At 44.1% G+C, this 25,101-nt stretch overlaps 5 protein-coding genes across 6 annotated transcripts in view; 2 read left to right on the forward strand and 3 right to left on the reverse strand.

Moving 5' to 3' along the window:
• Positions 1 to 2,957, reverse strand: part of LOC127071645 (furin-like protease 2) — a 318,998-nt gene extending 316,041 nt beyond the window's left edge. Inside the window, exon 1 of one of the 2 annotated variants that reach the window (XM_051011160.1) lies at positions 1,533 to 2,957. The gene's annotated coding sequence lies outside the window, so the exon portion shown is untranslated. The remainder of the gene's footprint in view (positions 1 to 1,532) is intronic. The other variant, XM_051011161.1, reaches the window with a different exon arrangement.
• Positions 2,958 to 3,523: 566 nt separating this feature from the next.
• Positions 3,524 to 4,493, forward strand: LOC127071660 (40S ribosomal protein S17). The gene is made up of 3 exons (XM_051011191.1): positions 3,524 to 3,672; positions 3,948 to 4,099; positions 4,182 to 4,493. Exons 1-3 carry the CDS (start codon positions 3,670 to 3,672, stop codon positions 4,417 to 4,419), a joined length of 393 nt encoding a protein of 130 aa, XP_050867148.1. The 5' UTR covers positions 3,524 to 3,669; the 3' UTR covers positions 4,420 to 4,493.
• A 1,346-nt stretch (positions 4,494 to 5,839) lies between these two features.
• On the forward strand, positions 5,840 to 17,061 carry LOC127071648 (ubiquitin carboxyl-terminal hydrolase 3-like). Its single transcript, XM_051011169.1, has 6 exons — positions 5,840 to 7,020; positions 12,598 to 12,745; positions 12,995 to 13,787; positions 14,032 to 14,274; positions 14,393 to 14,586; positions 14,908 to 17,061. The coding sequence occupies exons 1-6, from the start codon at positions 6,930 to 6,932 to the stop codon at positions 15,068 to 15,070; spliced, it is 1,632 nt and encodes a 543-aa protein (XP_050867126.1). The 5' UTR covers positions 5,840 to 6,929; the 3' UTR covers positions 15,071 to 17,061.
• LOC127071692 (uncharacterized) lies at positions 16,506 to 21,337 on the reverse strand. Its single transcript, XM_051011244.1, has 3 exons — positions 21,259 to 21,337; positions 17,494 to 21,189; positions 16,506 to 16,513 (listed from the first exon to the last, which is right to left on the reverse strand). Exons 1-3 carry the CDS (start codon positions 21,335 to 21,337, stop codon positions 16,506 to 16,508), a joined length of 3,783 nt encoding a protein of 1,260 aa, XP_050867201.1.
• Positions 21,338 to 22,442: 1,105 nt separating this feature from the next.
• On the reverse strand, positions 22,443 to 23,260 carry LOC127071663 (larval cuticle protein 65Ag1-like). The gene is made up of 2 exons (XM_051011195.1): positions 23,159 to 23,260; positions 22,443 to 22,955 (listed from the first exon to the last, which is right to left on the reverse strand). Exons 1-2 carry the CDS (start codon positions 23,165 to 23,167, stop codon positions 22,647 to 22,649), a joined length of 318 nt encoding a protein of 105 aa, XP_050867152.1. The 5' UTR covers positions 23,168 to 23,260; the 3' UTR covers positions 22,443 to 22,646.
• Between the last annotated feature and the right edge of the window lie 1,841 nt (positions 23,261 to 25,101).

Here is a 25,101-nt window from a genome sequence, read left to right on the forward strand (position 1 = left end):
GGATACAGAGAGAGAGAGAGAATACAAATTGTATAAGAAAATAACGTCGCACATTGCTATATAAAGTTTAATGGCGCGTCATGACGATTTGCAAATTACTCTTCTCCATTCTTAATTACTTTAATAGATATCGTCGATATAGAGGAAATAAGAGGTTAGAAACAGTGTTCGTTTACGTCGAAGATCGAATGCATCTATTATTTACGCGTGTCTGTAACAGACAGACTTGTTGCATCCAACTTGTTCGTGCTTGTATATACGTCGTGTGTACATACGTATGTATGTAGATACATAAGTACATATATACGTACCTCCCCCTCCTCCTCCTCCTCTTCTCTTCCACCTACTCGCTAGGTCCCATCTGCTTCTCTCGCGAGCGTAAACGCGTGACTGCTCTTGAAAGAGTCAATCGTCGTCTGGGCACTCACGCGCTTCGCATTTTTCCCGATCGTTCGTTAACCTTCTCCACGTCGTATCTCCATCGCGAACTTAATGTCGGACATCGATAACTATCTAGCCGCGAGTCGAAATTAAACGGAAAAAAAAAAAAACGCAAAAACGTTTAGAAACAACTAGAAAACAGCGCAAAGAAAAAAAAGAGACGGAACTTTTCAAATTTCGCGCCTCGTCGATCAATAAATCCAATTGACCAATCAAAACTTTTTCGCGACGTTTATCGCAAGACCGAATAAAGAGGAGAGACCGCCGTTTTAAATTTCGCGCCTCGTCGATGGACCCAACGGACCGATCGACATTTTGTTTTTTATTCTTCTTTTTACGACATTTATTTGCGAGGCTAGATAAAGAGACCGCCATTTTAAATTCCGCGTCTCGTCGATGGACCCAACGGACCAATCGACATTTTTCTCGCGATATTTATTGCGAAACGATATTAAGGAATCGCTAATTTTAGACACGGAAATATCATATACCGTAGATATAACACGAATGAAAAAAGGAACGAGCGAGCGAGGACTCTCTATTGACCTTTCTTTTAAAAGTGAAATTCGCGACAATCGATTGTAATCGTACGTAAGCGTACGTTTAATCGACTTTGTCGTCTCTTTCTCCTTTCTCGTAGCAGTCACGCTTCTTCCCCCTCCTCCTGCCCCGCTATCTCCTTTCTAACGAATCTAAGCGAGGCAAATTGCAAAAAAAGATGCGAAGCAATCGTATACGTTTGAACGTACATACGTACGTGTACATATTTCACGTACGTTGTCGTCGATCGTACGTATAAAAAGAGAAAGTCATCGGATCGAATTATTCGATTGGTCGTATGAGAATAAACGTACGTACGAACGGGCATACGTGCGTACAAAATAAAGAAAAACAAAAAAAAAAGCAAAGAAAGGAAGAAAGAAAATTACGTTCGATTAAAAACGAACGATAAGACAGAGAAACGGAAGTAGAGGAACGTAGGTCGAACGCAACGTGGTAGCAACGAAAGCGGAGAACCGAGAAAAATGAGGTTAGGTCGTGCCTCGAAAAGTATGGGGAACGAAGAAGAACGCAAAAAGAGATCGTCTTACCTGTTTAGTCGTGCGTGCGTAGCGACGTATCCCACGGCGAATCCCACGTCGGTCGTGAAATTTTCGCAAAAAGATATACCGGTAGAGAGAGAGAGAGAGAGGGAGACTATAAAAACGACGGACGACGACGTACGACGATGACGAGCACGATGAATACGATGGAAGCCGGAACGGAGAGAGACGCGATCAAAATCGGAGAGAAGAAAAATAAACGCGCGTGTACGTCGCCGTGCACGCGCGCGCGCGTGTGTGCGTGTACGTGTTGGGTGGCAAGAGAGAAAGAGAGAGAGAGAGGATTGTACGCGCGCGTGTGTGTTGTGTGTGTGTGTGTGTGTGCGCGTTTTTGCGTGAACAGCGCGCGCGATTCGAGAGATCCTATCCCTCGGCGTTGTTTCTCCGTGGCATGTTCGTCGTGTCACGACACGACGTTGCTTGTATCGTTCCTCTTCTATCTCTTCCTTCGGTCGAACGGAACTCTCTTCAGACGGACGTCGACATGTGTACGTCCTCCCTCTCTCCGTCTTTTCCTTTTTCTCTTTTCCTCACTCGAAACTCACTCCCTTTCCTTCTCGAAAACGCGACACGGTGCGGCGTTCGCACTCACCGAATTAGAGAGAACCGAGTGTCAAAAGGGGGGAAAAGAAAAAAAAAGATTTAACGAGGACACGCGAGAGCGAGAGAGAGACAGACACACACGACGCAGGGAAGCAGGACTCTACCGAAGACACCGACCACCGCAGGCCAAGTGTAGCACCGCACTGACTGACTGCTTCTCGCACCGTTCACCAAGGCGATAAACAAACTCGCCTCCTCTCCTTCGCTCCCTCGTGCCCCACTCCACCTTCTCGCGCGCTCCCGTCGCCACCGGCTCTCCTCCTTCTTTTTCTCCCCACCACTGACTTCGACATCGCAACCGCCACGCTGTATCTCTCCACCCCCCGCTCCCCCCTTCCAGGAACTAGAAACCGTTGCTTGCGCGCGCGCGCGCGCCCGGCGCAACGGTCTCCTACCACGCTCGCGCTCTCTCTCTCTCCCTCTCTCTCGCTCTCTCACTTTTGCCGACGGTACCTTGTCGCTCCAACGCCACCACCGACCAAACGCGACCCACGCTTATCACCGATGGCTGTCGATCTTTCGGAATTTTTCACGTATTTCGACAACGTCCTTCGATGCGAGCTCGACGCTCGTACTCGCGATACGTCCCAGTGGAAGTGTCACTCGCGACGTGCCCGTTAACGGTTCCGTATTATTCGCGGATTCGACATCGTCGTACCAACGAACCACGAACGTCATGTTTTGAGCCGTTGACGCTTTCCGTTCACCCCGCCGACTCGCCGTTCACAGCGCCATCCCGCGGACGCCTCGTTCGATCCTCGCGACATCTCTCGTCGTTTCCTTCCATCGTCTTCTCTCTTCGATACTCCGTCGCGCCTGAAAATTCGAAACAGTTTGATCGTTTCTTCGTGATATGACAGCGTGATGCTTTATCTCGGTCCTTCGAATTTAACGCAGCGGTACGATCCGATCGAAAGCAATGGTAACGATCGATGATGTAAGGATTACGACACGAATCGAATACGTCGACTTTATCGATCGTAATAGGTTATACTCGATCGTTCGCCCGGGAAAACAAACGCGTTTCCAAGCGCATTTCTCATCTTCCTCCGAATAATCACGGAGAACGACATTGCGGCTAGCTCGTGAATCGTAATCAAATTTACGAAGCGGAGGAGTAAATCGGAAGTCCTCGTCCGGTCTACTCGATCGGTTAAAACGAAGCGGTCGACGACGACAATCGAGAGGACGTTTATCGTTCGATAGATTCGAATAAATTTTTTGTAAAAAGAAACTAAGCGGAACACTTGCATTTGACACTACGTTTCTAAATGATTAAGATAATATTTAAGGTACACTCGATCCGTACATCGGAACATGGTAAATAATTATCGACGGCTATTTTATAAGTACTCTGTTACACGTAAATGAAACGTAGGTGCTATACCACGTAGATGTCACTTGCGTCGTTTTGGAAAGTAAATTCACTTTAGTTCTTAAATTTCCCGCGAAGCAGGACGATCGGGCGTCTCGGTGTTTCTCTTTCGCGTATGTCCGTACCTTTTCCGGAATACTGAGCAACATGGTGGGTATTTATTTTGATACGTTCCAACATTAATCCAAAAAAATTACTCGCATCCGTCGAAATGTTCGGAAAGAGATACGTGTAATCGAGTTATCGCGTATATTTGTAGTGAAAACGTGTGAATCTAACGTCAGAAATAACGAAATTCGCGTCGCGAGTGCTCTAAAGGTGGAGGTTATGTTCGGCAGTGCAGTTCCACAACAATTAAAAATAATTCGGTTTAGCGTATTGTCGTTGATTAACGAAGTAAGTAATTTTTCGATATGTAATTACAGAGTCGCGTTAGGACGAAGACCGTCAAGAAGGCGGCGAAAATGATCATCGAAAAGTATCATCATCGCCTGACTTTGGATTTCCACACGAATAAGAGGATATGCGAAGAGATTGCTATCATTCCAAGCAAATCTTTACGAAACAAAATAGCTGGGTACGTACTTTCCATAAAATTTAACGCAGATATTTATACGGTTAAGAACGAATTTGATAGAACGAAAACGTTTACTTCGTAGATTTGTTACTCACTTGATGAAGCGGTTGAAACACAGCCAAGTCAGAGGTATCTCCATCAAGCTCCAAGAAGAAGAGAGGGAACGCAGAGACAACTACGTACCAGAGGTTTCTGCTCTGGAACACGACATCATCGAGGTCGATCCTGAAACCAAGGAGATGTTGAAAATGTTGGAATTCAATAACATTACCGGATTGCAACTAACGCAACCGGTTACACAATTTAGCAGACGTTCTTAAAGTTATATCTTTTTCATTAAACGAAATAGTTGGTCTTGCACTTTTTAATAAAATTGCAAACTGACGTGATCCAACGACATAGAACTTTTCTAATCCTTAACGTCATCGTACTAACTCGTACTTTGATTCTCTGTAAGTTTTTTTTTTTTTAATATCATGCAGCGCCTACTTTTAACGAGTAGAGACACATTGATATTCGATCGTACAAATGAAATGTAATCAACGTTCAAAACTTGTCATCTCGTAATCTTTATCCGACGAATTACCAACTTTGAGCAAAATATTTAAAACGAATTCATTTGGACGGAAGAATGGCAGCAAGAAGAGGAACCATATACGATATACTCATATATATATACACACACATATATATGTACATATATATATATATGTATAATTGATGATCGTTCGAAAGTACATTGCGCATGCGCCTTGTCGGCCATTTAGAATAACTCTATAGCTACAGTAACCGTGCTACGGATGACGCATTATTACATACGGAAATCTAAACTACCACATTTACGAGTTTTATTATCGGCTAGGAAGTAAGCAGCTGAGCAAGGTACCTGACCTTCTTTGAATAGCATTCTATCACTGTTTTCCTCTTTTTACGACCTCGTATAGAATCGACTAGCTTTATTTTTTCACATGCGAACGAGAGTCGTGCGATCTTTCCGTACCAATCGTAAGTAGACCGCGTCTGAAAGGTACGGCTATCGATCCTTTTGGTAATTCGAAACCGTGTATTTGATCATTGTACAAAAACACGATAGTATATCCCAGAACCGATATATCGAATTCGCGACATTCGTAGGACGTAAAAACGTATACGGCGTACGTAAGTTTAATGGCTCGACAATGCGTGTAAAATAATTTCGCGACTACGCCCCTGACTCGAACGATCGATCGTCTCTCGTAAGGATGAAAAAACTGTGGTTCGTAATTCATCGTCGACGAAAGGAAAGAAAGAAAGAAAGAAAGAAACGGAAGACTGTTACAAAAAATCTGTTAAATATATATTCGAAACGTTTGCATATCGAAGCGGAAGGGAGAAGGGGAGAGGACGGTATTCGATGGTAAAAATTTTCACGCGAGATATAATATGAAAGGGGTTATGGAATAGAACGAACGGTTAAAGATAAAAAGAGGAAAAACGCCAAAGGAAAGTTGGGGAAGGAAGGCGCGTTCGTTCGATAATCGGGCGTCCGCATTACGGCATGGCCCTTGGCGTGCGCCCTCCTCGCCTACGCGCTCGAGCCAGATCTGGCCGATTCGTTCGGAGGCTGCGCGTTAGGAGATAACTTACGATGGAGGAACGACGACTACTACTACTACTACTAGAGGCTAGGGATGGCGCGGAGAGAGAGTCGACCTAACCTATCTTCTTCTCGCGAGGTAAGTTGAAAACGTCGTTAACAAAGATGGCGACGACGCTGTCGAGCGTACGCCGAAGAGGGAGGGGAGAGTCTAGCCGCGCGCACGTCGCAAAAAGAGAGAGAGAAAGAGCGAAGCGAGCATAGTCGAACGGCGCCGAGTCGGGCCGAGTCAGTCGACTATTGGTGGTCTGTGAGTCTGGAGGTGGGCCGACCACCGCTGAACCGAGCTCCACGCAGCTCGGTCGCGCTCGGTCGGCAGTCGGGCCCAGTCGGCCGTTCGGCAATCGTCGTTCTCGTATAGTTTGCCGTTAGGCCGTAGTCGCTCTTTTCGACCTCCTTCGAGCGCTTTTCTTCTCTCCTCGCTCCGTCGTCAGTCCATCCACGGTCTGCGCAACGCGTACACCCGACTCCCCTTTCTTTTTCCGATCGCACACCCGGCGAAAATCCCCACCGCGCTATGTGACGGATATCACGGGGCACTCGGTGTGTACCCCGCCCGCTATATATTATTGCTCCCTTCCCATCCTCTCTCTTTCTCTCGCTCGCTTCCCCTTTACCCTTCTTGTACCCATCTCCCCGAGGCGGTTGGTCGTGCGAAAAAGAGAGTGACAGAAGGAGAGGAACGTGGTTTGTGCGTGTGCGTGCGTGCGTTTGTTCTGCCGCGAGTGCGTGTAGTACATGCTGGTGCGGTGGTCGCGGTAGAGTAGTAGTAGTAGTAATAGAAGAAGAAGAAGAAGAATAGTAGTAGTGTGGCAGAGCGTGCGCGTGCGAGACAAGAGAGAGAGATAGGTCGAGCGTGAGTGCGCGTATAAGCGAGCGAGAGAGAGAGAGAGAGAGATAGAGCACACAGTCTCGTCTCGTTTCGTCTCGTCTCGTCTCGTCTCGTCTCGTTTCGTCTCGTCTCGTCTCGTCTCGTCTCGTCTCGTCTCGTCTCGTCCCGTCTCGTCCCGTTTCGTCTCGTCTCGTCTCTTCTCGTCCCGTCTCGTCTCGTCTCGTTTTGTCGTAACCATCGGTCGTAACTATCGGTCGTAAGCAACGACGCACGCACGCACGCATTCACGCACGAACTTACGCACGGCCGACGAACGAAGGGGGCCACGAGGGCCCCGTTTGAAATCGTGGAGGCAGCGAAAGATGGAGTGCCCGCACCTAGCTCAGAGCGTCCGACTCGGTGCTAACGACGTTGAAACGACCTGCACGAAGGATTTGCCGTTCGTCTGCGCAGGTAGGAATTCAAATTTTTCTAACGACATTCTTCTCCTTTCTTCTTCCTTTTTCCATCTTTCCGTATCTCTTCTTATCTTTGTCTATATCTCTGTCTCTCTCCTTCCGCTAAACTTTGTATCCGTTTCCTTCTGCACCGTGACCCAGGCCCAGGCCGTTCCTCTCGCGGCCTTGAGCCGTCGTCGTGACGGCAAAGAGACGAAGCGATCGGCTACCATTTCCCTTTGCGAGAAACACGCTCTTTAAAGATTCATTTTCCTCTTTCTCTCTCTCTCTCTCTTTCTCTCTTTCTCCTCCCCTCTCTCTTTCTCTCTCTCCCTCCCTCCTCTCTCTCTCTCTCTCTTTATCTCTCCGTCTCCCACTTCGCCTCTTTCTTTCTCTCCCTTTGTAAAGGAACCCGAACGTGGGAGAGATCAGATTCTTCAGTCCGTTCACCGTTCGAACTACGGTGATAGTGCTCGTGTTATTTGTCAGCGTAACACCTTTTTCTTTACTTACGTCAATATACATATATACACACACACACATATATATATATATTCCACGTATACTTATATATTATATTCTACGTACACGTATTATAAGCGTTTGATACGAGTCGATGTATGTACGTTTGTATGTATGCGTGTAGCGAACGCGTCCGTTGCGTGGCTGTTCTCTCGTGCGCGAGAAAGAGAAAGAGAGAGAAAGAGAGGAAAAGAGTGGGAGAGAGAGGGAGCAAGAGAGAGAAAGAAAGATAGATAGGTCCCAGCGCGCGCGTATGCGTACTCCTAGCTAAGAGTTCTCGGTATGCGCCGCGGCCGTCATTGGAAAATCAATACCAGACGGCACTAATCAGCTGGCTCGAGATCGCGTCGTTTCGGTAGCACACACGACCGATGTCTTTCCTCTCTCTTTTTCTTTATTTTTCTTTCTCTCTCTCTCTCTCTCTCTCTTCAACGACGTTTTCCTCTGCTCTCAACGTGCATCTTCCTCTTTCCATGTCTCTCGCTCTCTTTTTTTTCTCTCCATAGCGTATAGAAACGCGAGCGTTAAACGTAGGACTACGGACAGGACGCCACGAATCGTACGACTTTCCCTATTTTCCACGATCCTCCTCATATATTTCCCTTCTTACTCGATAAGAAGGTCCTGCTGTCGCGTACTCCACCCTTTCCTTTCTCTTCGTAGCACGACCTCGAGACTATATTTATCACGAAAAACGTACGCTCGACATTCGTTCTTCTCTTCTCCTTTCCTATTTTTTTAATACTTTTTTAATCTTTTTTATACAGTTTTTTGTATCTCGTTTCTCGCGTTTGCTCCTCTCTCGTCTCTTAACTCGATCCTTACCGTGATTATAATCATCGATCCTACTCATTCTCTCTCTTTCTCTTTCTCTTTCTCTGTCCCTGTCTTCAGAGATCTAGATTTACCAGGTCAAAGCTCGATTCTCGAGTTTTTCGTTAGGGCAGGTAGTCGTAGTCGTTCTCTCGTCGTCCGGAGTAACGACGATGAACGCGAAGCGGAACGTTGTTCTTTCTTCTAGCGGGAGACCCTTTTATGGCTGCCAAGAGGGGTACGTAGGGAGGGATTCTGGAAAGAATCACCGCGATGGTGGTGATGGCGATTGCGATGGTAATGGTAATATGGTGGTACAGTAGTGGTGGTGGTGATGGTGCATCGAAGCGAACTGGGAGAAGCTCGCTCTCCCAGCGATTTCGCGAGATCTCTCGTTACGAACGATCGAACTCGTCGAAAGTTTATCTCGAAAGTATTCGAATATATTTTTCTTCCTAGGATTTTTTCCTTCTCTTTTAATTCCTCACATATGGTACACGTTTATATGTGATATTATTTTCGATCGTTTCCTTCTCTTATCTTTCCGATTCGAAAAGACGATGATTGAGTAAAACGAGAGAGAGATATTTCATCTCGTCGAACGAAATTAAATAAGGATAAATGGAATATTAATACAAAAAGCGATACGAAAGAAAGAAAAAGATAGATTTACTACGTGCGCAACGTACGTAAAGGAAAATGTAATCCATTTAAAATGTTGAGGTAACTCAATTTTTTAGATCGAGGATATACACCGGACGCGTTGGCGAATAATTTATTTCTTTTATTTCATCGAATGCGATCTTACGGCGTAGAAAACGAAGGAAGGTGTTTCTTCCTTCGAGGATAGGGAGGGAAGGGTAAAAGGGTAGGAGAAGGGAGAGCGATGGTGGGGGATAGGGAGGAAAAGAAACGAAGCGTCACGTAGGTATAGCGAGAAAGAGAGAGAGAGAGAATGGGACGGACGATGAGTCAAGCTCCCTTCTCCATGCACATATTCACGTACACGCGTGTATGTACGAGTACGAAAGCTTGTTTTTCCAACGACCGTCTAGTCGGTCAACACACGATCGAATCTCGACGAGTAGGACGATTCAGAAACACGTGGGGGATCGCATGGAACGGTTCGTTGCGACTCCCTCTCCCTTTTCTCTCTCTCTCGGTTTCTCTCGTGCATTCGAGTCGACGATTGCGAGAGAGTGATCGCTGGACGCTCGACGAATCGTAACGCATCCGGGACGGGATCGATGAAAATGCTTCTCAATGATTCTCCGAGTCTCGGTGAATACAACATGCATCCTCCTTGTCATCGTCGTTATTATCGTCATCGTCGTCGTCGTCATCGTCGTCTGAGAGGAAAAAGATCGTCTCTCAGAGGCACGATAAAAGGGACGCGAACCCATTACCATCGACAGAAGCAGCATCGGCATCATCGTCATTATCACCAGGAGTACCACTAGCACTAAAACTACTACTGCTATTACTACTACTACTGCTGCTGCTGCTGCTGCTGCTGCTGCTGCTGCTGCTACACTACTACTACTACTACTACTACTACTATTACTACTCTACTACTACTACTACTACCACCACCTCCAACCACCCCACCACCAGCTCTTTTCCTGTTGTAGCTCTCCACAGACTGCTTCGGGTACGACGACGTTGCAAAATCGATAACGGCACGCTCTGCTGCTGCTGCTGTTGCTGCTGCTGCTGCTGCTGCCGGTGCTGCTGCCTCTGCTGGCAGCGTTTAATAGGATGCGAGAGTGCAGTCCGTCGCTCTCGCAAGAACGAGTTTTACCTTCTTCCTCCTCCCTCCTTCTCCACCTCCTCCTCCTCCTCCTCCTCCTCCTCCTCCTCTTCTTCCATCGTGTCCCGTTGCAACGCCATCCTACTCTTTCCCGCTGCACCGTCGATTTATCGATCGCGAGAGACGATCGCTCTCGCCACCGACGAGCTTTCCGCGAGAACGCGTCCAAGGCGTGGCGAACTTTCGCGAGGAAGGATAAGTCGGTCTATCCTCTTCTAATTCTTTTCCTATCGTCCTTTCGCGAAGCGGTACGTAACGAAATCGAGCCGACGTTTACCTCACGCCCACGCCTATCCTTGAAACTCAACGATATCGAATTTCGCGAAGAATCGAGATTCCTTCTTAGGTGAACAGCCGCTCGAAAAATCTTTCGATCGAATTTAATCGAAGGATCTATCGAACTTTCGTTTTATATATATATATATTTTTTTTGTCAATCGTCTGTCCTTTACGTCCCGTCCTACTCGACATTCGAGTAGGTAACAGTTTCGACACCCGGTATTACATGGCTTCATTGAGTAGCAGCACGATATTGAATGAACGTTTCTGTTCTATACATGGCTGTCGTTCGATACACCACCACGATGCTTTGTAATCCCATCGACGTGGTATAAGCATGTGTACAACGGGGGAAATTGATTTCGGAACGTTAAAAAAAAAGAGAAAAGAAAAAAGAAGAAATAGCGACGCAAGGCGAAGCAAGACTGAAATGCAACGAGTTTCTATTGGACGATATTTATATGTTGGAATCAGAATTTGATGGGGGTATTTTATGTCAGGATATTTTTTTTTATCTTTCGGAATCAATTTTACAAGACGCATATACGTATATGTAGGTATATTTGTGTACCGACGTTTCAAACGTCTCCGAGCTATGTCGACGTTGAAATTTATTCCCGCTTACTGTACCATATTCTTTGGAAAGCGTAAAGACACACGAAAAACGATCGTTCTTCCTGTCTCTTCGAACGGGAATGCGATCCGAGGATATAAAGTCTCGTATCGTGTCGCAATGCGTCCTTTTTATTTATTTACTTCTTCTCTTTTTAAATCGATCCTATATACACGCGGTGCACGCATCGACCACCGGCCACGTCGTAAGCATTCGAATATAGCTCGCATGTATATGTAATCGTACTACGAAAGGTATGCCACGAGTTTAACGCGCGTTCCGCAGTGTCAAATTCTTCAGTCAACAGGCTCGATCCGTGCGACGGTTCGTCGTTTAGACGTCGCTAATAATCTTCGAAATTTCGAACTTTGCTTCTTGCTACGTCTTTCTTATTGTAAGGAAAAAAAAAAGAAAGAAACAAAATTTATGCGCGATGACGTAAATTTCATCTACCGCATTTCTTTCTACCGTGTATTTGTTTTAAACGCTTATAACTTACTCGCGAATATTTAAGTATATCTGTTCGCAAACGTGCATCGCGTATAATGCATTTATATTTATAAGCCGGCAGATAATATAATAATATACGCGTGCGTTATGTTATGCAGGATATTATATACGATACGGTATATTATCTATCTACGTATACGTTTCGTACGGGGTGGTCGACCAAGAGACGAGAGTGTCCATCTGGGAATGACCTTGACTGGAAACGTATCAGATTACCTCATCGTAGAAATTCTCACCCGAGCGAACATCGTCTCGCTTTTCGCGTCCCCTTTCGTTGGTTGTTCTTGAAACCCTCTACCTATCGTGCTACCACCCGTTTCGATTCTTTCCCAGCAACGATATCGAACGTAAGCCTCACGTTTCTCGTTTAATTAACGCTTTCGACATTTTCTTTTTCGCCTTCTCGATTATCGAAAGATCGAAAGAGTAATCTCTCGAAGAATGGAAAAAAGCTAGGAATATCCGAGGCATTTCGCGATCGATCGACGAGGCTGCGAGGAGGTGTGTCAAACCCCTTCCTCTCTCTCTCTCTCTCTCTCTCTCTTTCTCCCTCTCTGTGCGTTTCTTATTCTTATTCTTTTTCTACTCCCTTCCTCTATTTCCATCTTTTATTCCGGAATTACACGACGCAAGGGAAGACGAATGTGATGTTCTTTTTCAATCACCAGATATATTGCGTTCTGCGACTGGATGGTTGTCTAGGCATCGTCACGTTCTTATTGGAAACATTTTTAGAAATTATTGAGAAAAAAAATTCTGATAATACGATCCATTTATCGACGTAATCAGAATATTTTTTCAAGTATTCCCTATCGTCTGAACGTATTTGCCGTACTATTACATCGACTTTATTAATAGAATAATGTTTATTCATAAGTGCGAATCGATTTTAAACGAACAAATTGAGATATTTGATGGTGGCTGAAAGAAAAGAAATAAATATTTCTATTAATACCGAAGCAATGAAATATGTGTAGGTGTCCGTTCTGTTCGAGTCCATATCTAACGATCGTTTCCATTGTTTTTTTTTCGGTGATCTACAACAGTATGCGGTACAGAGAAAAGTACGTGGCTCTGTTTGCATTGCGGAGCGGTGCATTGTGGAAGGTACGTGGCCGGGCACGCGTTGCAGCATCACGAGAAGAATACTCAGCACTGCGTGTGCATCGATTGTGAGAACCTTTCGGTCTTCTGGTGAGTTATCTTTATAATCTTTTTCTTTTTTTATACTACGACGATCGACTCGTCTTGACGCAAAGATTCGTTCTGGTCAAGGGCTCTTAAAAGAAATTTATATTTAATAAATATGTCGTGATTATCAAGTTGAGAGTCACTGGCATAGATCGAGGCAGTCAACGAACGTTTCGCTCGGTTTGGTTCGTTCGTAGGTAGGAACAGGAAGAGGAGACGCGAACGATAACATTGAAATCGTTCTTTTCGCAGTTACACGTGCGATGAGTACGTGATAAACGACACGACGAGCGGGCAGATAGAAAAGATACGTCAGATAATCTTTCGGAAGGATGAACACAAGGAGAACGACGAGAGTTGGAGTACAACGCCGGCGACGACGCCGTCGTCTAGACGAGAGAGCAGCGAGGATAACGACGCCGATGCACTTTGGAAGGCCGAAGTGGTCGTGAGAAATTTACGACCGAGAACGGCAAGGAAGAGGTTGCATTCGTTAGACGGCACTAGCGGGGACAACAGGCCAGCGACGAAGCGTAGAAGCTCCAAGATAACCAAAGAGAAGAAGGTCGTCGGCCTGAGAAATCTCGGCAACACTTGTTTCATGAACGTCGTACTCCAATCGTTCAACAACATCAGCCACTTTTGCGAATACCTCACGCAAATGCCGTGCCTCGAGGGTATAGCTTTCGACCCGTCGGAACCACCGACTCACAGAGGTCGCATCGTTACACCGGGAAGAGCGAAGGAACTTATGAGCGATGCCCTTCTTGCCGAAGAACTACGGAAGGTCCTTCTCGGTTTGAGCCTCGGTGGTTCCAACGGTCAAGCCATCTCCCCGGAGTGTCTCTTCCTCGTCATATGGAAGGTCGTGCCACGATTCAGGGGTTATCAACAACAGGACGCTCACGAGTTTCTCACCTACATGCTCGACAGATTGCACACAGAGTTGTTGCAACTATTACCTAGGCTCGGACACGAGCCTCTTGGTTTACGCGGAAAGCAGAGCATCGTCACCGCCGTTTTTGGAGGCACTCTCCTCAGCGTGGTAAGTCGAGCTCGCTGCGAGCTTGTCTTTTGCATCTCTCTCTCTCTCTCTCTCTCTCTCTCTGTCTGTCTCTCTCTCTCTTCCTTTCATCGTACCTATCGAAAACTATCTCTCAACGTGTTTCGCGAATACCCTATCTACCTCGCGACGCTCAGCGAGATTTCTTCGACAAAAGTCATCCTCTTCGTTTTCTCTTGTTCGGGGAGAAGCGCGGACGAATTATGGATCGCGTTTCCTCGCGCAGGTCCACTGCATGAACTGCCGCACGGACTCGAAGACGCACGAACCCTTCCAGGATCTCTCGTTGGATATACCGGACAGGCTGCAAAGACGGACGAAGGAACAGGAAGAGGTCTGTAGTCTTACCTACAGTCTCACGAGATTCTTCAAGGTCGAGGAGCTGGCCGACAGCGAGTTATACTTTTGCGACAATTGCATGGGGAAACAACGGTCCACCAAGAGGTTCTGGATACATAGGCTGCCTAACGTTAGTATTGGGGAAGAGATCAAATTTTGTTTCTCTTTCATACGCGAGACCAACTTGTTATTTCCTATTCGTTTTAATCTCACCCGAGACGATACTAAATCTCGTCTTCCATTTCCAGGTGTTGTGCCTTCACATTAAAAGATTTAGGTGGTGTAATTCCTATCGTTCGAAGGTGGACACACAGGTGGACTTTCCGATGGAATCTCTCGATATGTCGGCGTTCACCGTGCGCGGCGTTACAGGCATAAAGTTGGGCACTCAAAACAGTCATCTTTACGATTTGGCCGCCGTAATCGTTCATCATGGTTCAGGGTACGATCGCGATTAACAAAGTTCTCGCAAAGATAAGAAGTCTCGGTCAAACCGAAAATTTCTCTAATCGCTTTGAACGTATATCGAAGTCTTCTCAAGACGTAATACTTATTTGAAATATTAATAGCGTTTACGTCATCCGTAAGATACGTAAAACGTAATCTGCCCGATGACAAAGTTCAGTCTCATCTTTCGAACGTAGAGTATCGTCGATCGAAATCTACGATCGAACAAACATTATGATATCTTATTTGTTTCAAGATGAACGCGTGGAAAGGAAAGATAATGGATTAACGAGGAATTAAATGAATTTGTTCGCAGTGCCGGGACAGGACATTACACCGCTTTTGCCGTGCACGACGGTCAGTGGTTCCACTTCAACGACAGTTCGGTGCGTCCAGCGAGCACCGACGCAGTCGCAAAGTGCAAGCCTTACATTCTATTTTACGTACGAAAGGAGTTCTCCATTCCGCCACCGTTGTGACATAATTTAACCGAGAAATCTCGTACCGGTGACACGAGTCTCGACGAAGAAACGCGAACGCACGAGCAACGAACGGACGTGCTCGACGACGAGGAGGCCCGTGACCGATGAACACCACCCGGGCGATCGAACGTCGACGAAAATTAACCGAGGAGTCCGAAACGGAGTGTCAGCTCTAAGAAGGAAACGGAGACGTCCTTGTTCACCCGAATCTTACGAATTTATTCGAGCTTTAACACGGAAAAAAGCATCTCTCGGTCTCGTATCTCCTCGTCTTGATCTATCTCCCTTTCGACGAACCACAAATAAGTAACGCAAGGTGAAAACTCGCAAATAGAAACTCGTCGGTCGTCGTAATCTCGTCGTTAAGAGTGATGAAACGCGTACAACGAGTTAGATGATTAAAATTGGAAGTTTCCTCGTCGTGTAGGTTGTCGTCGTGACGTTGTTATTAGCGCGTACGAACGGCCACACCCGTACGAGAACTAATTAGCACGGCGTGCGGACGCATCGTTTCGACGACGCGAGAGTTCGTACGCGTTAAGCCAAAATATAAGATAGCCGCTATTTCCAAATTATTGTGCCAGGTTTTACTGTACTCTATCCTTCTTCTATATCTCGATTCTATAGCGCATTTGAATTCGCCACAAGAAAGAGAGGGAGGGAGGGAGGGAGAGGGGGGGGGGAGAAAGAAAGAAGGAAAGAAGAAAAAGTTTCGTCGTTCTCGAAACTACGTAAATTCTCGTAATATCATAGTCGCTCAAATATATCGCGTACGTACGTACGTAGACGAATCCATAGCAGGCCGATCGATACGCCTGCGCCTGCGGTGGATGATGCGCAACCCTCCCCTTCAAAAAAAAGAAAAAGAAAAGAAAAGAGAGAGAGAGAGAGAGAGAGAGGAAAATAAAGGAAAAAGACAGACGGAAGAAGTTGAATATGAGGAAGAAAAAAATATTAACGATAGGACGCGTGCGTTTCAGAAGCATAAAAAATCCGTACCTGTGTAATATATGTATAATCCTATGATGTAACATCGTTTTACGGCTAACGTTCATTGTTCATCCGACGAGTACGAATTTGCGATCGATCGAAACGTAATTGTAACGTTACGAGCGGCCAGGGAAGCCTCTCCTTTCCTTTCTCAGGGACGTCGAAGGAAGAAAAACTCAAGACGGATCAGCGGGATCGCATTCCCTTTAGCGTCGATTTTCTTACTTTATGCCAGGGATCTTTGCGGTCGTCGACCGTCGTCTTGGGTTGGATCTATTCGATCGAATCCGATTGTCGAGATCTAGTTGTTTGCACGTTTGCGATTATATTCTCGATCTATCGAGATCGATGGTTCTCGATCGATAGATAAAAATCTCTTTCGCAGACTTTAGAGCTGTTATTTCGTAAGAGATTTTTTCGATGCATAAATAGGATCAGCCATTTAACCGGCTGTCGAATAAAAACGGCACGTTATTCGAAATTTTTCTTAACCGATGCGAATTTTCTATTCAGCCATATTAAATATACGTATAGACTCACACACGCGCGCGCGCGCGCGCGCGACGCATTTACACGTACGCATTCGAAACGCCTTGTACGTATGTTTCCTAACTTTTTCCTTCTACCTACCTTTTTGATCCTTTCGATTCCTCGCGCTTTTCCTCGCCTATCCCTTCGAACCCTCCACGTCCGCGACCACCATCTCCCTCTCTATTTTCCAATCCATCCCCTTAAAAGGCTCGACGACTCTTATGTGATTATTTAAAGACTTATTTTTTCTATAACGATAACGATAATAACGATAATAAGTTAAAAGCGTAGCGAAGAAACGTTTTATTAAGGCGATAACTCGATAATGCGCATTCTTCGGGAAAGACTCTCACGTATGAAACATGGGTTGGAAGAAGTCAAGCGTGTAACAATATTATTGAGAACAAATGAGACATGTACGAACGACGAATAAATAAAAAATAACAAGGAGGAACGACGACATCAAAGCGTCTTTAACTTTTTCCGCGGTTTAACAGCGTCGATCGGCGGGCGCGTGCCTTTTCGGCGGATAAAAAGAAGTGTACGTACCTACTCTTGAAACCGGCTATTAATGAAATTAAACTATATCTCGCTATATAATACATCACGTTACGTACGAGTTTCATGTAGCGCAATAAACGATAAGGAGAAGTGCTCTGACCCACGGGGGAAAAAAAAAGAAAAAAAAAAGAGAAAAGAAATAGAAAAAAGAAATACTCACGGACGTGTGCCTAACGTTCGAAAAAGATCATCCCTATTTTTTTTCAAAGAGAAACGATATTTCTTCCTCTTAATCTCGATCAAAGAATCGTTGGGTATCGCTGGCGACGGTCCTCGATCCTTCGACGATACGAAGAGAGAACATATCAGCATTCGATAGAATTTGAAACATATACAACCTCTTTCCGCGTTCGTACTTATCTCGTCTGTATCGGGATTCCTCTCGTTCTGCATTTCGTTGAGATTAGTTTTAATAAGGTTCGACGGGGAAGACGAGACGGAAGCTTTAACGTGATCTTCGTTTTTTTTGCAGGTCGTACACTCGAATCCCTTATCGCGTAATCTCGTGGATACCTTTGAAAAATCTTCGACCAAAGTAGTATTGCTACTTCTCGGTGAGAATATCGAAAAACGTTCCTTGGACGACGTCGTACGTTGGGACGATTGCTCCTTCAATTCTTTCACCCACTGATCGTCGCGATCGTATCGCCTGCGAGGATATTCCGATGACAGAGTCAAGTTCTCAAGGCTCATAGTCTTTTTCAAGGATTTACCGCTAGATATAATGGACGATCTCGTATTTCCGGATCTCGGTACGATCCATTGCGATTCCTCGATCGTGGATTCGTCGGAAGAAGACTCCGGCAACGAATCGTTTTGACATTCTTGGTTCTGATAGATCACCTTGGTCGATGTTTCCTTATCACGGTCGTCGTTATGTCTACGAGGCACCTTCAGTTTCTTCGAAAATCTTCGAACGAATCCCTTCATCTTTGGCAATATATTCCGTTGTTCTTGTCGCTCGCTGTAGATAAAGTAATCGAAATTGGGCCTTGAAAAGTCTATTACAGTGGGATACGTAAATTCCCGAAAGGTTTCCAACGATCTCGTTTTGTTGCAGACGCTCTCGCAATGTCCTTGCTTCGATCCGACCTCGTGTCTCGTCGATACCATACTCTTCGTCTCCGATATCGTGAATGGGAAACGGTCTTGACTCTTTTTACTTTTAGAACGAGGTGACTTGTTAGTGCGTTCGGACGCGCACTGGAGCTTCGAAGTCGAGTACGAGACTTTCGGTGGGACGGTACAAATCTCGTGAACCTTTTGAATTATGAACATTGCACTTTCCGGTTGAATCGTCTTTGGAAATTGTAATTTCGAGCTTTCGTCGCTCGTCGTCCACGTTATTATCGTACCTTCTCCGCCTATACCCTCTACTTTCTCGCTCGTATCGATCGCGACAACGTCGGGAGATTTATCGGTTCGAAATTCGTTATCTCCTTCTTCATTAGCATCTTTCGTTTTGTCTTCCTCTTGTACGCCAAGTTTCTTATTTATACCGCTGGAACAGGTCGAACTTGAATTTGTACACATTGGTAGTTTTTGGATGCTCCATTGATGAACCATCTCCATGGAAATCTCTTTCGTAAGAGAACAGTGTTTTTCGTTGCTTGCACACACAGCGAGATCCTTTTTCTCGCTTTTACTATGGTCGCTTTCGTTCTTCGTTTCGTCCAACGAAAGCGCTTCGTCCTCGACGTTTTGATTCGTCGACGAGTTAGTGGACATCCGTACCGACTCGGATCGATCGATGTTATTGCAATTAGAGTTCACGGTGGACGAATCTTTGTTTCCAATAGCCGATTCGGATCGACTATTCTCTTCGAGTCTCGTCTCCGATTCTTCTTGCAAGATCGAAAGATGACTTTGCCTTGGATACATCGAAGTTATCAAGTATTCTAACGGATACGTATTGTAATCTTCCTCCTGCGAATAAGACATTTCGAGCGGATCGCCGCACGTTTGGTATTCCTCGACGTAGTTCAAATTTCCCAGACTTTCGGTCAGATTCGTCTTGGTCGGGTAGAACGAATCCGAGTATTCATCAAGATTTTCTTTGACGTAGATCATTTCTTGACGCGACATACCGACGGATTTACATCTCTGACCGTCCTGCCCATACGTTCGTAGATTATTTATTTTGTCTATATTCGATTCCTCCTCCGTTCGCAGATCGATCTTTACGTTGTCTTCCGAACGTTCTGCGGGTAACTTCGAGGAAGGCGCGGAAAACGCTCTGCGCGCTTGTCTTCCAATGTCAAATTCGTTGTAACTCTCGTAAACGTTTCTACATTCCGTGGATACCGGCTCCTGCCATGTTTTAGCTAGTATCGCGGACGATTCGGAAGTATCGGCGTTCTCGCTGTCGTCGAAAGATCTGTATCGAGTTCTCGTGGACGCGTTCTCTTTGTCTCTCGAGTTTAACATCGAGCTCACATTCGACAGAGCCTTCGTCAAGGCACTGTTGTCCAAAGAACGATTTTGCGTGTAAGTTTTGCTACCAACCGACGTCGAACACGACACGTCTTCGGAATATAACGGCAAACTCGGCACGCTCGTGTTATCTTGTCTTTCGTTGTCGGACGCGTTCGACGTTTCCAGATTCTCGGTCAATCTGATATTCAGGAACGAAGATATTTTCTCTTTTTTATTATCGCATGACGTTGGATCCGGGGAATGTCCCTCGCTACAAAATCTTGCAGAATTCGTCGCTGAGAACAGATCTTCTCTTTCTACGACGTTCTTCGCCGAGGATGGACAAGAAAAGTTTCTTCTATCCATCTGACGTTTAGAAAAGACATTTAAATCGTCGATCGATCGAAAATTTTCTTCTCTCGACGATCGGCCATCCTCCTGTCCTTCGTTTTCCGAAGCTAACGCGTACGATCCTTCATCCTCCTTCCCTTTCTCGGTCCATACCATTTTCGAACGCGAGGAAGTCGAGGCTGATCTTGGAGGCAACGAATCCAAATCGTTCCTTTCTTCGATCTCCTCCCCATCGGTTGGACTGTCGTCGAGATAAGGAACTACATTCTTTGCGAAAGTATTAACGTTGTTCTCAAATATCTTCGTATTGCTTCTTTTTCTATCTCTGTTGTTAACCGTCTCGCTTCTACTCGTCTCCTGAAACGATCGGAACGAAGGTAATTCCTGGTTATAGTCGCTTCTAGCGGATAAAACGGATAACACTCTTTCGTCCACCGCATTCTTCGGAATTGGCGAGGACAATTCCGTATTCGTTGCAGGACTGTTGATCCTTTGTGACACGTAACTGGCAGGTTCGTTCACGCTTTCGGACTCGCTGCTAGAACTGAGGTTCTTCAGGATAACACCAGCGTACGGCCTATATCCTCCGCATTTCATCGGACGGACGTTGTTCGCGGACAAATATAAAGTGGGATTAAGTTCGACTTTGTTTTTTAACGATCTGTTGCATTTAACGTCGTACGCGATACGATTCTCCTTCGCGGATTTAGACTGACGTGGCGTTGCCTCGTGCTTCTTCTCGTCGTCGTTGTAGTGATAACTTCGTGACGTCAACGAACCCGTAAACGTCGTCGCCGGTTGAAACTGAAGCATCGAAATATCTTTGATATCGGCCATTTTCGTCGACGCCAGAGATTCCATCGAACTCTTGATCTGTTCGCTTTCGTTCTCCTTCTTTGCCAAAAGATTCAACAAGTTCGTAACTTTGGGATGCGCTACCGACAAAGATTTATCGATCTCTTCGAGGATCTCCGATCGGATTTTTGCTCGTCTTCGGGCGCGTGCTCCTTGCACCGGCCGCGATGCCGGCGAACTTTCGTTGACGAAAGTCTCCTCGTCGTTCTTTTCATTGTAACTTTTTGGAGAGTCCAATCGGTGACTGTGCGAAAGTCGATGATTGAGAGACGTGATGAAGTCGATCGATCGTGCACTCTCATTCGTGAACGATGGTAAATTCTGAAGACGCTTTTTCAATGCCGATGGAGAACTTCCGCTGGAGCTCACTTCCTCGTATAAATTATTTCCTTCGGTTTTGTCGACCGTTAGCTCTGTCAATATACGTTATTTCTTACGAAAAGGTTATATTAGAGAAATAATCAATAAGTACGATTATATACTTGAAAGGCAAGTTAAAGCATCGGGCGTAGCTTGTACTTTAACGGCGTCATTTCTATCGAGGATGCCATCGTTGTTCATGTCGTTTCATAAATCGTTTATCTCATAGATCGTTCGTTAAGGATTTGTACCTTACGAAACTCGACTATACTGTCATTTGCTTATGGATAAACATAAGAATGCATGGGTTTCAATGAGAGATAGCTGAATAGCGTATTCCCACACATTGATTTAATTACAGTGGGAGTACAGTAAATTTCATTGATTCAACGTCATGGGAGAAATATACGAGTGATTAAACGCATCGTTGTTGAACTGCATTCTACGTGATATTAATCGCGTTCTTTTCCTTCAAATAATTTGCAACGGATGAAGTCTTTTTTTATATCAAGCTTTAGTAGTTCTTTTTTCCTTTTGTTTCGGAAGTGAACGATTACGCACTCTAGCGGTAAAACATGATGACTAATTTTAATGGCGTCGTTGAGGACAAACTCTAAGCAGGTAAGAAGGATAGCTTACTGTACCACTGCTGCGTCGCTAGTTAATTTGTATGTTACCGCCAGGTGGCTCTGGTTTAGTCTTTGCGGATTATTTAAAATAAAAATGAAAATGTTAGATTTGTAAACGAGGAAAACGAGATAAATTGTTTTTATTTCTTCGATTCCCAACTTCAAGAGCAATTTAACGAATCGATCTTTAAGAGTCGTTGTTACTTCTGCTGTTTCATTTCTTGATACGATACAAATCTGTTGCATTGTTATCAGAAGCTGTTAAATTGCAACAAAATAATACGTAAAAGAACAAAGATAAGAATAAAAACGAAATAATATAACGCGGCAAATCAACATTAGCATTTCGAAGTGCCTTTCCTTTTGAGGAATTATTCACCGGGGGAAGATCCTTGTCCCCGATATCAGCATTCTACAGGTTTTACAGACGATTTCTTCTTGAGAGTATTAGTTATTCTCCAGGAATAGAATTGCCATTTATATTTTGTAATCTAAGCTATTATATGCTTGAACCACTATTTGTCTTCGTACGTAAAGAAGCGACTATCTTGCAGGTGTATTTGAAAAAAAAAGTATGAAAAAGAGAGAAAAAAAAGAATATGTACTTTTTTTTTCTCTCTGGATGTCAATAGATTCCGTTCGATCGGCAAGGGTTGAAACGATGTAACCGATACAAATAATTTTTTTCCTTTATTCGTACATATATATTTTATCAAAGAGTTTTGTACAAGTTCGGAACGAATGCAGTGTCAGTGAAAGAAACTTTGGTCTCAGTCGTTAAACGAGGGTAGTTAAATCAGGTAACTATGAGTTTCGATGATTCTTCGAGTTGTTCTTCTTGTTGGGTCATGGTTCGTGTAACAAGAGTCTAGGATAGAGATTTAGGAAGGAAGGTGTTCGCCTTGCGGGTGGAATCCGTTTTCGTCAGCAACATAGTTTACGGTGTATCGTTGGTTGGTGACCGGGTCGACCCAACCGAAACTACCACTAACGGCAAGAGCTTCATTTTCGGTACCAGCATTTCTTAATTCTGCGGATTCCTGATGATGTTGACCGTTCGAGAGTTCATAGCCATAGTTGTAACCACCAACACCGATGTTGTCTGACGGTGTCTCTTTCACGACTACTACCTCCTCCTGATGTTGCGGACGAGCGAGGGCAACAGCCAAAACGGCGAAGAAGGCAATGATCTACGGAAAAGAAAAAGAAAAAAAAAAGAAAAAAAATGATAAAAATGTGATGTTTTCAGCGAATCGAATTTTTTTTCTAAGTACAGCGATCATATCCTCGATTGATACACATCGACATATTGAACGAGAGTTCTACTGAATCTACGTATGTAGATCTTTCGATCGTTAAGAAGATAAAAAATTGAAACGTCGAGAATACCTACCATCTTCATGGTTACAAATCGATTTCTGTGACTACTCTTGTTTGAAAGAGGAGACTGATGTGACTGATGCGGATTCGAGAATGCTACGGTCGTTTTATACCGGTCCTCCTACTGCCAAAATTTCGTTACACCACCATTGAATTTCACCTTTCACCTTTTTTTTTCACTTTACCAACGATGAGCACACGCCCGCTCGCCATCGCTAATATTCTGACCTTCGTCGTAACATTTCGAATATTATAAATTTTTCTTTTTTTTTCGTTTCAAATACTACATGCACATTCCAACCAACTATCTGTTGTCGTGTTCTACGGCGTCCTTGTAATTAATATATTTGGTATATAAATTAATAAACTTTAACGTCGAGATAATTTATGCAGGAATTTATAAAGTGAATTAGCGAAATTCTCCATTGGCATTTTTCTGCGTGATATAGAAAAAAATAATTATTTAGATCTCTATTATTCTATAATATATGACATTTTGAAAGTTAAGATAACGCGCATTGCGAACGTTGATTGATAGGTTCGATAAAAACGAACGTTTATGGATTTAATACTTTCCATTAAAGTAATGATTAATATATGCGATTAAATATCAACGAACGTGTCTACGCCGTCTACTTACGATAACAATATTTGTCATCTAAATTACTCCTTTGTAGGTTCTTTGATAAAACTTTACCTGTCACGTACTTCATATTTCAATTATCCGCCATTCAATGAATAATCGTCGCAAATATACCTACGTCTACGAAAGATCATGAGAAATTGTAAAAATTGTTGATGTACTCGTGTAAAGTAATAGGTACATCGATGCTTAAGACGTTAGACTGATTCTGAGCTAACTTCTGTTTCCGACTCTTCAAAAATTCTTGTTAAGTTTCGAAAGTGTCACGAACAGATTCGAAGAAAGTATATCGTAAAAGTTTTATCCGTGAATAAAACGAAGATACGGACACATACGTCGTCATTATAGATCAAATATTTCCAATTTAAAGTATGAATATATTAATTTAAAATTTGAAAAAGGTAATCATCTCGAGCTATAAAATATTGATATACCTATTCTACTGGTACACCGATATTCATTCTTCTTTAATCGTCGACTTTCATTCTTAATCTCGAAACTTTCTAAATACTTAAGTTTATCGAAACTTTCATAAGAATTTATGATGACAAAACTATATATTCAAAAATTCTTAGATGCGATCGTCGTGTTAATAATTTAGATTTGACGATTCGAGTACGACGATCAAATTTGAATCATTTATGCGTGTCGTCGTTATGCTTGTTAGAGATGAACGATTATACGATGAGATGTTTAACCTTCGAGAAAGCAAAAGTTATTTGATAGATCTGTCTAAAAGAATAAACCTGTGTACGAATTTATATTGCGAAGGAATTGAAATGTGTCAGCGTGAATTAGCGTACGGAAGATTGCTTTGGGCAATCGTAAAGGATCATTTTCGATGGTTATTCAAAACAGCGCATCCATCAAGAGAAAGAGTTACCCAGAGAAGAACCACAAGTGGTGTAGATCTTAAAAACCTTGGAAACTCGGAACGACCTATCCACGAATAAACTACGCTCAATAATCCCACGGATAGATCGATCAAGGAAAACAGGTCTTATGATCCGTCGAACTTTTATGCGGTATTTATTCTTACGCAATCGGCTATCATCTTCGTAACGTTCCTTCGTAACCTGCTCGTATTCGTATTCTTTCTTTTTTCTTTTTGCTTTTTTGTTTCTCTCGAAAAATCTCGATCGAAGTTAGAATAGATCGAGACTCGTCCTCGAGTCCGAACGTAATCGTTTTATTTGGAACGTTTGTCATCGTTTGTTTTCAATACTATCGTATCGTATTACGAAAGGACATTAATTATTAAAGATATCAATTAATGAACTTGTATATTGAACGTATGTACTCATCAGCTGATA

This window comes from Vespula vulgaris, chromosome 22, assembly GCF_905475345.1.
Source record: "Vespula vulgaris chromosome 22, iyVesVulg1.1, whole genome shotgun sequence".
NCBI lineage: Eukaryota > Metazoa > Arthropoda > Insecta > Hymenoptera > Vespidae > Vespula > Vespula vulgaris.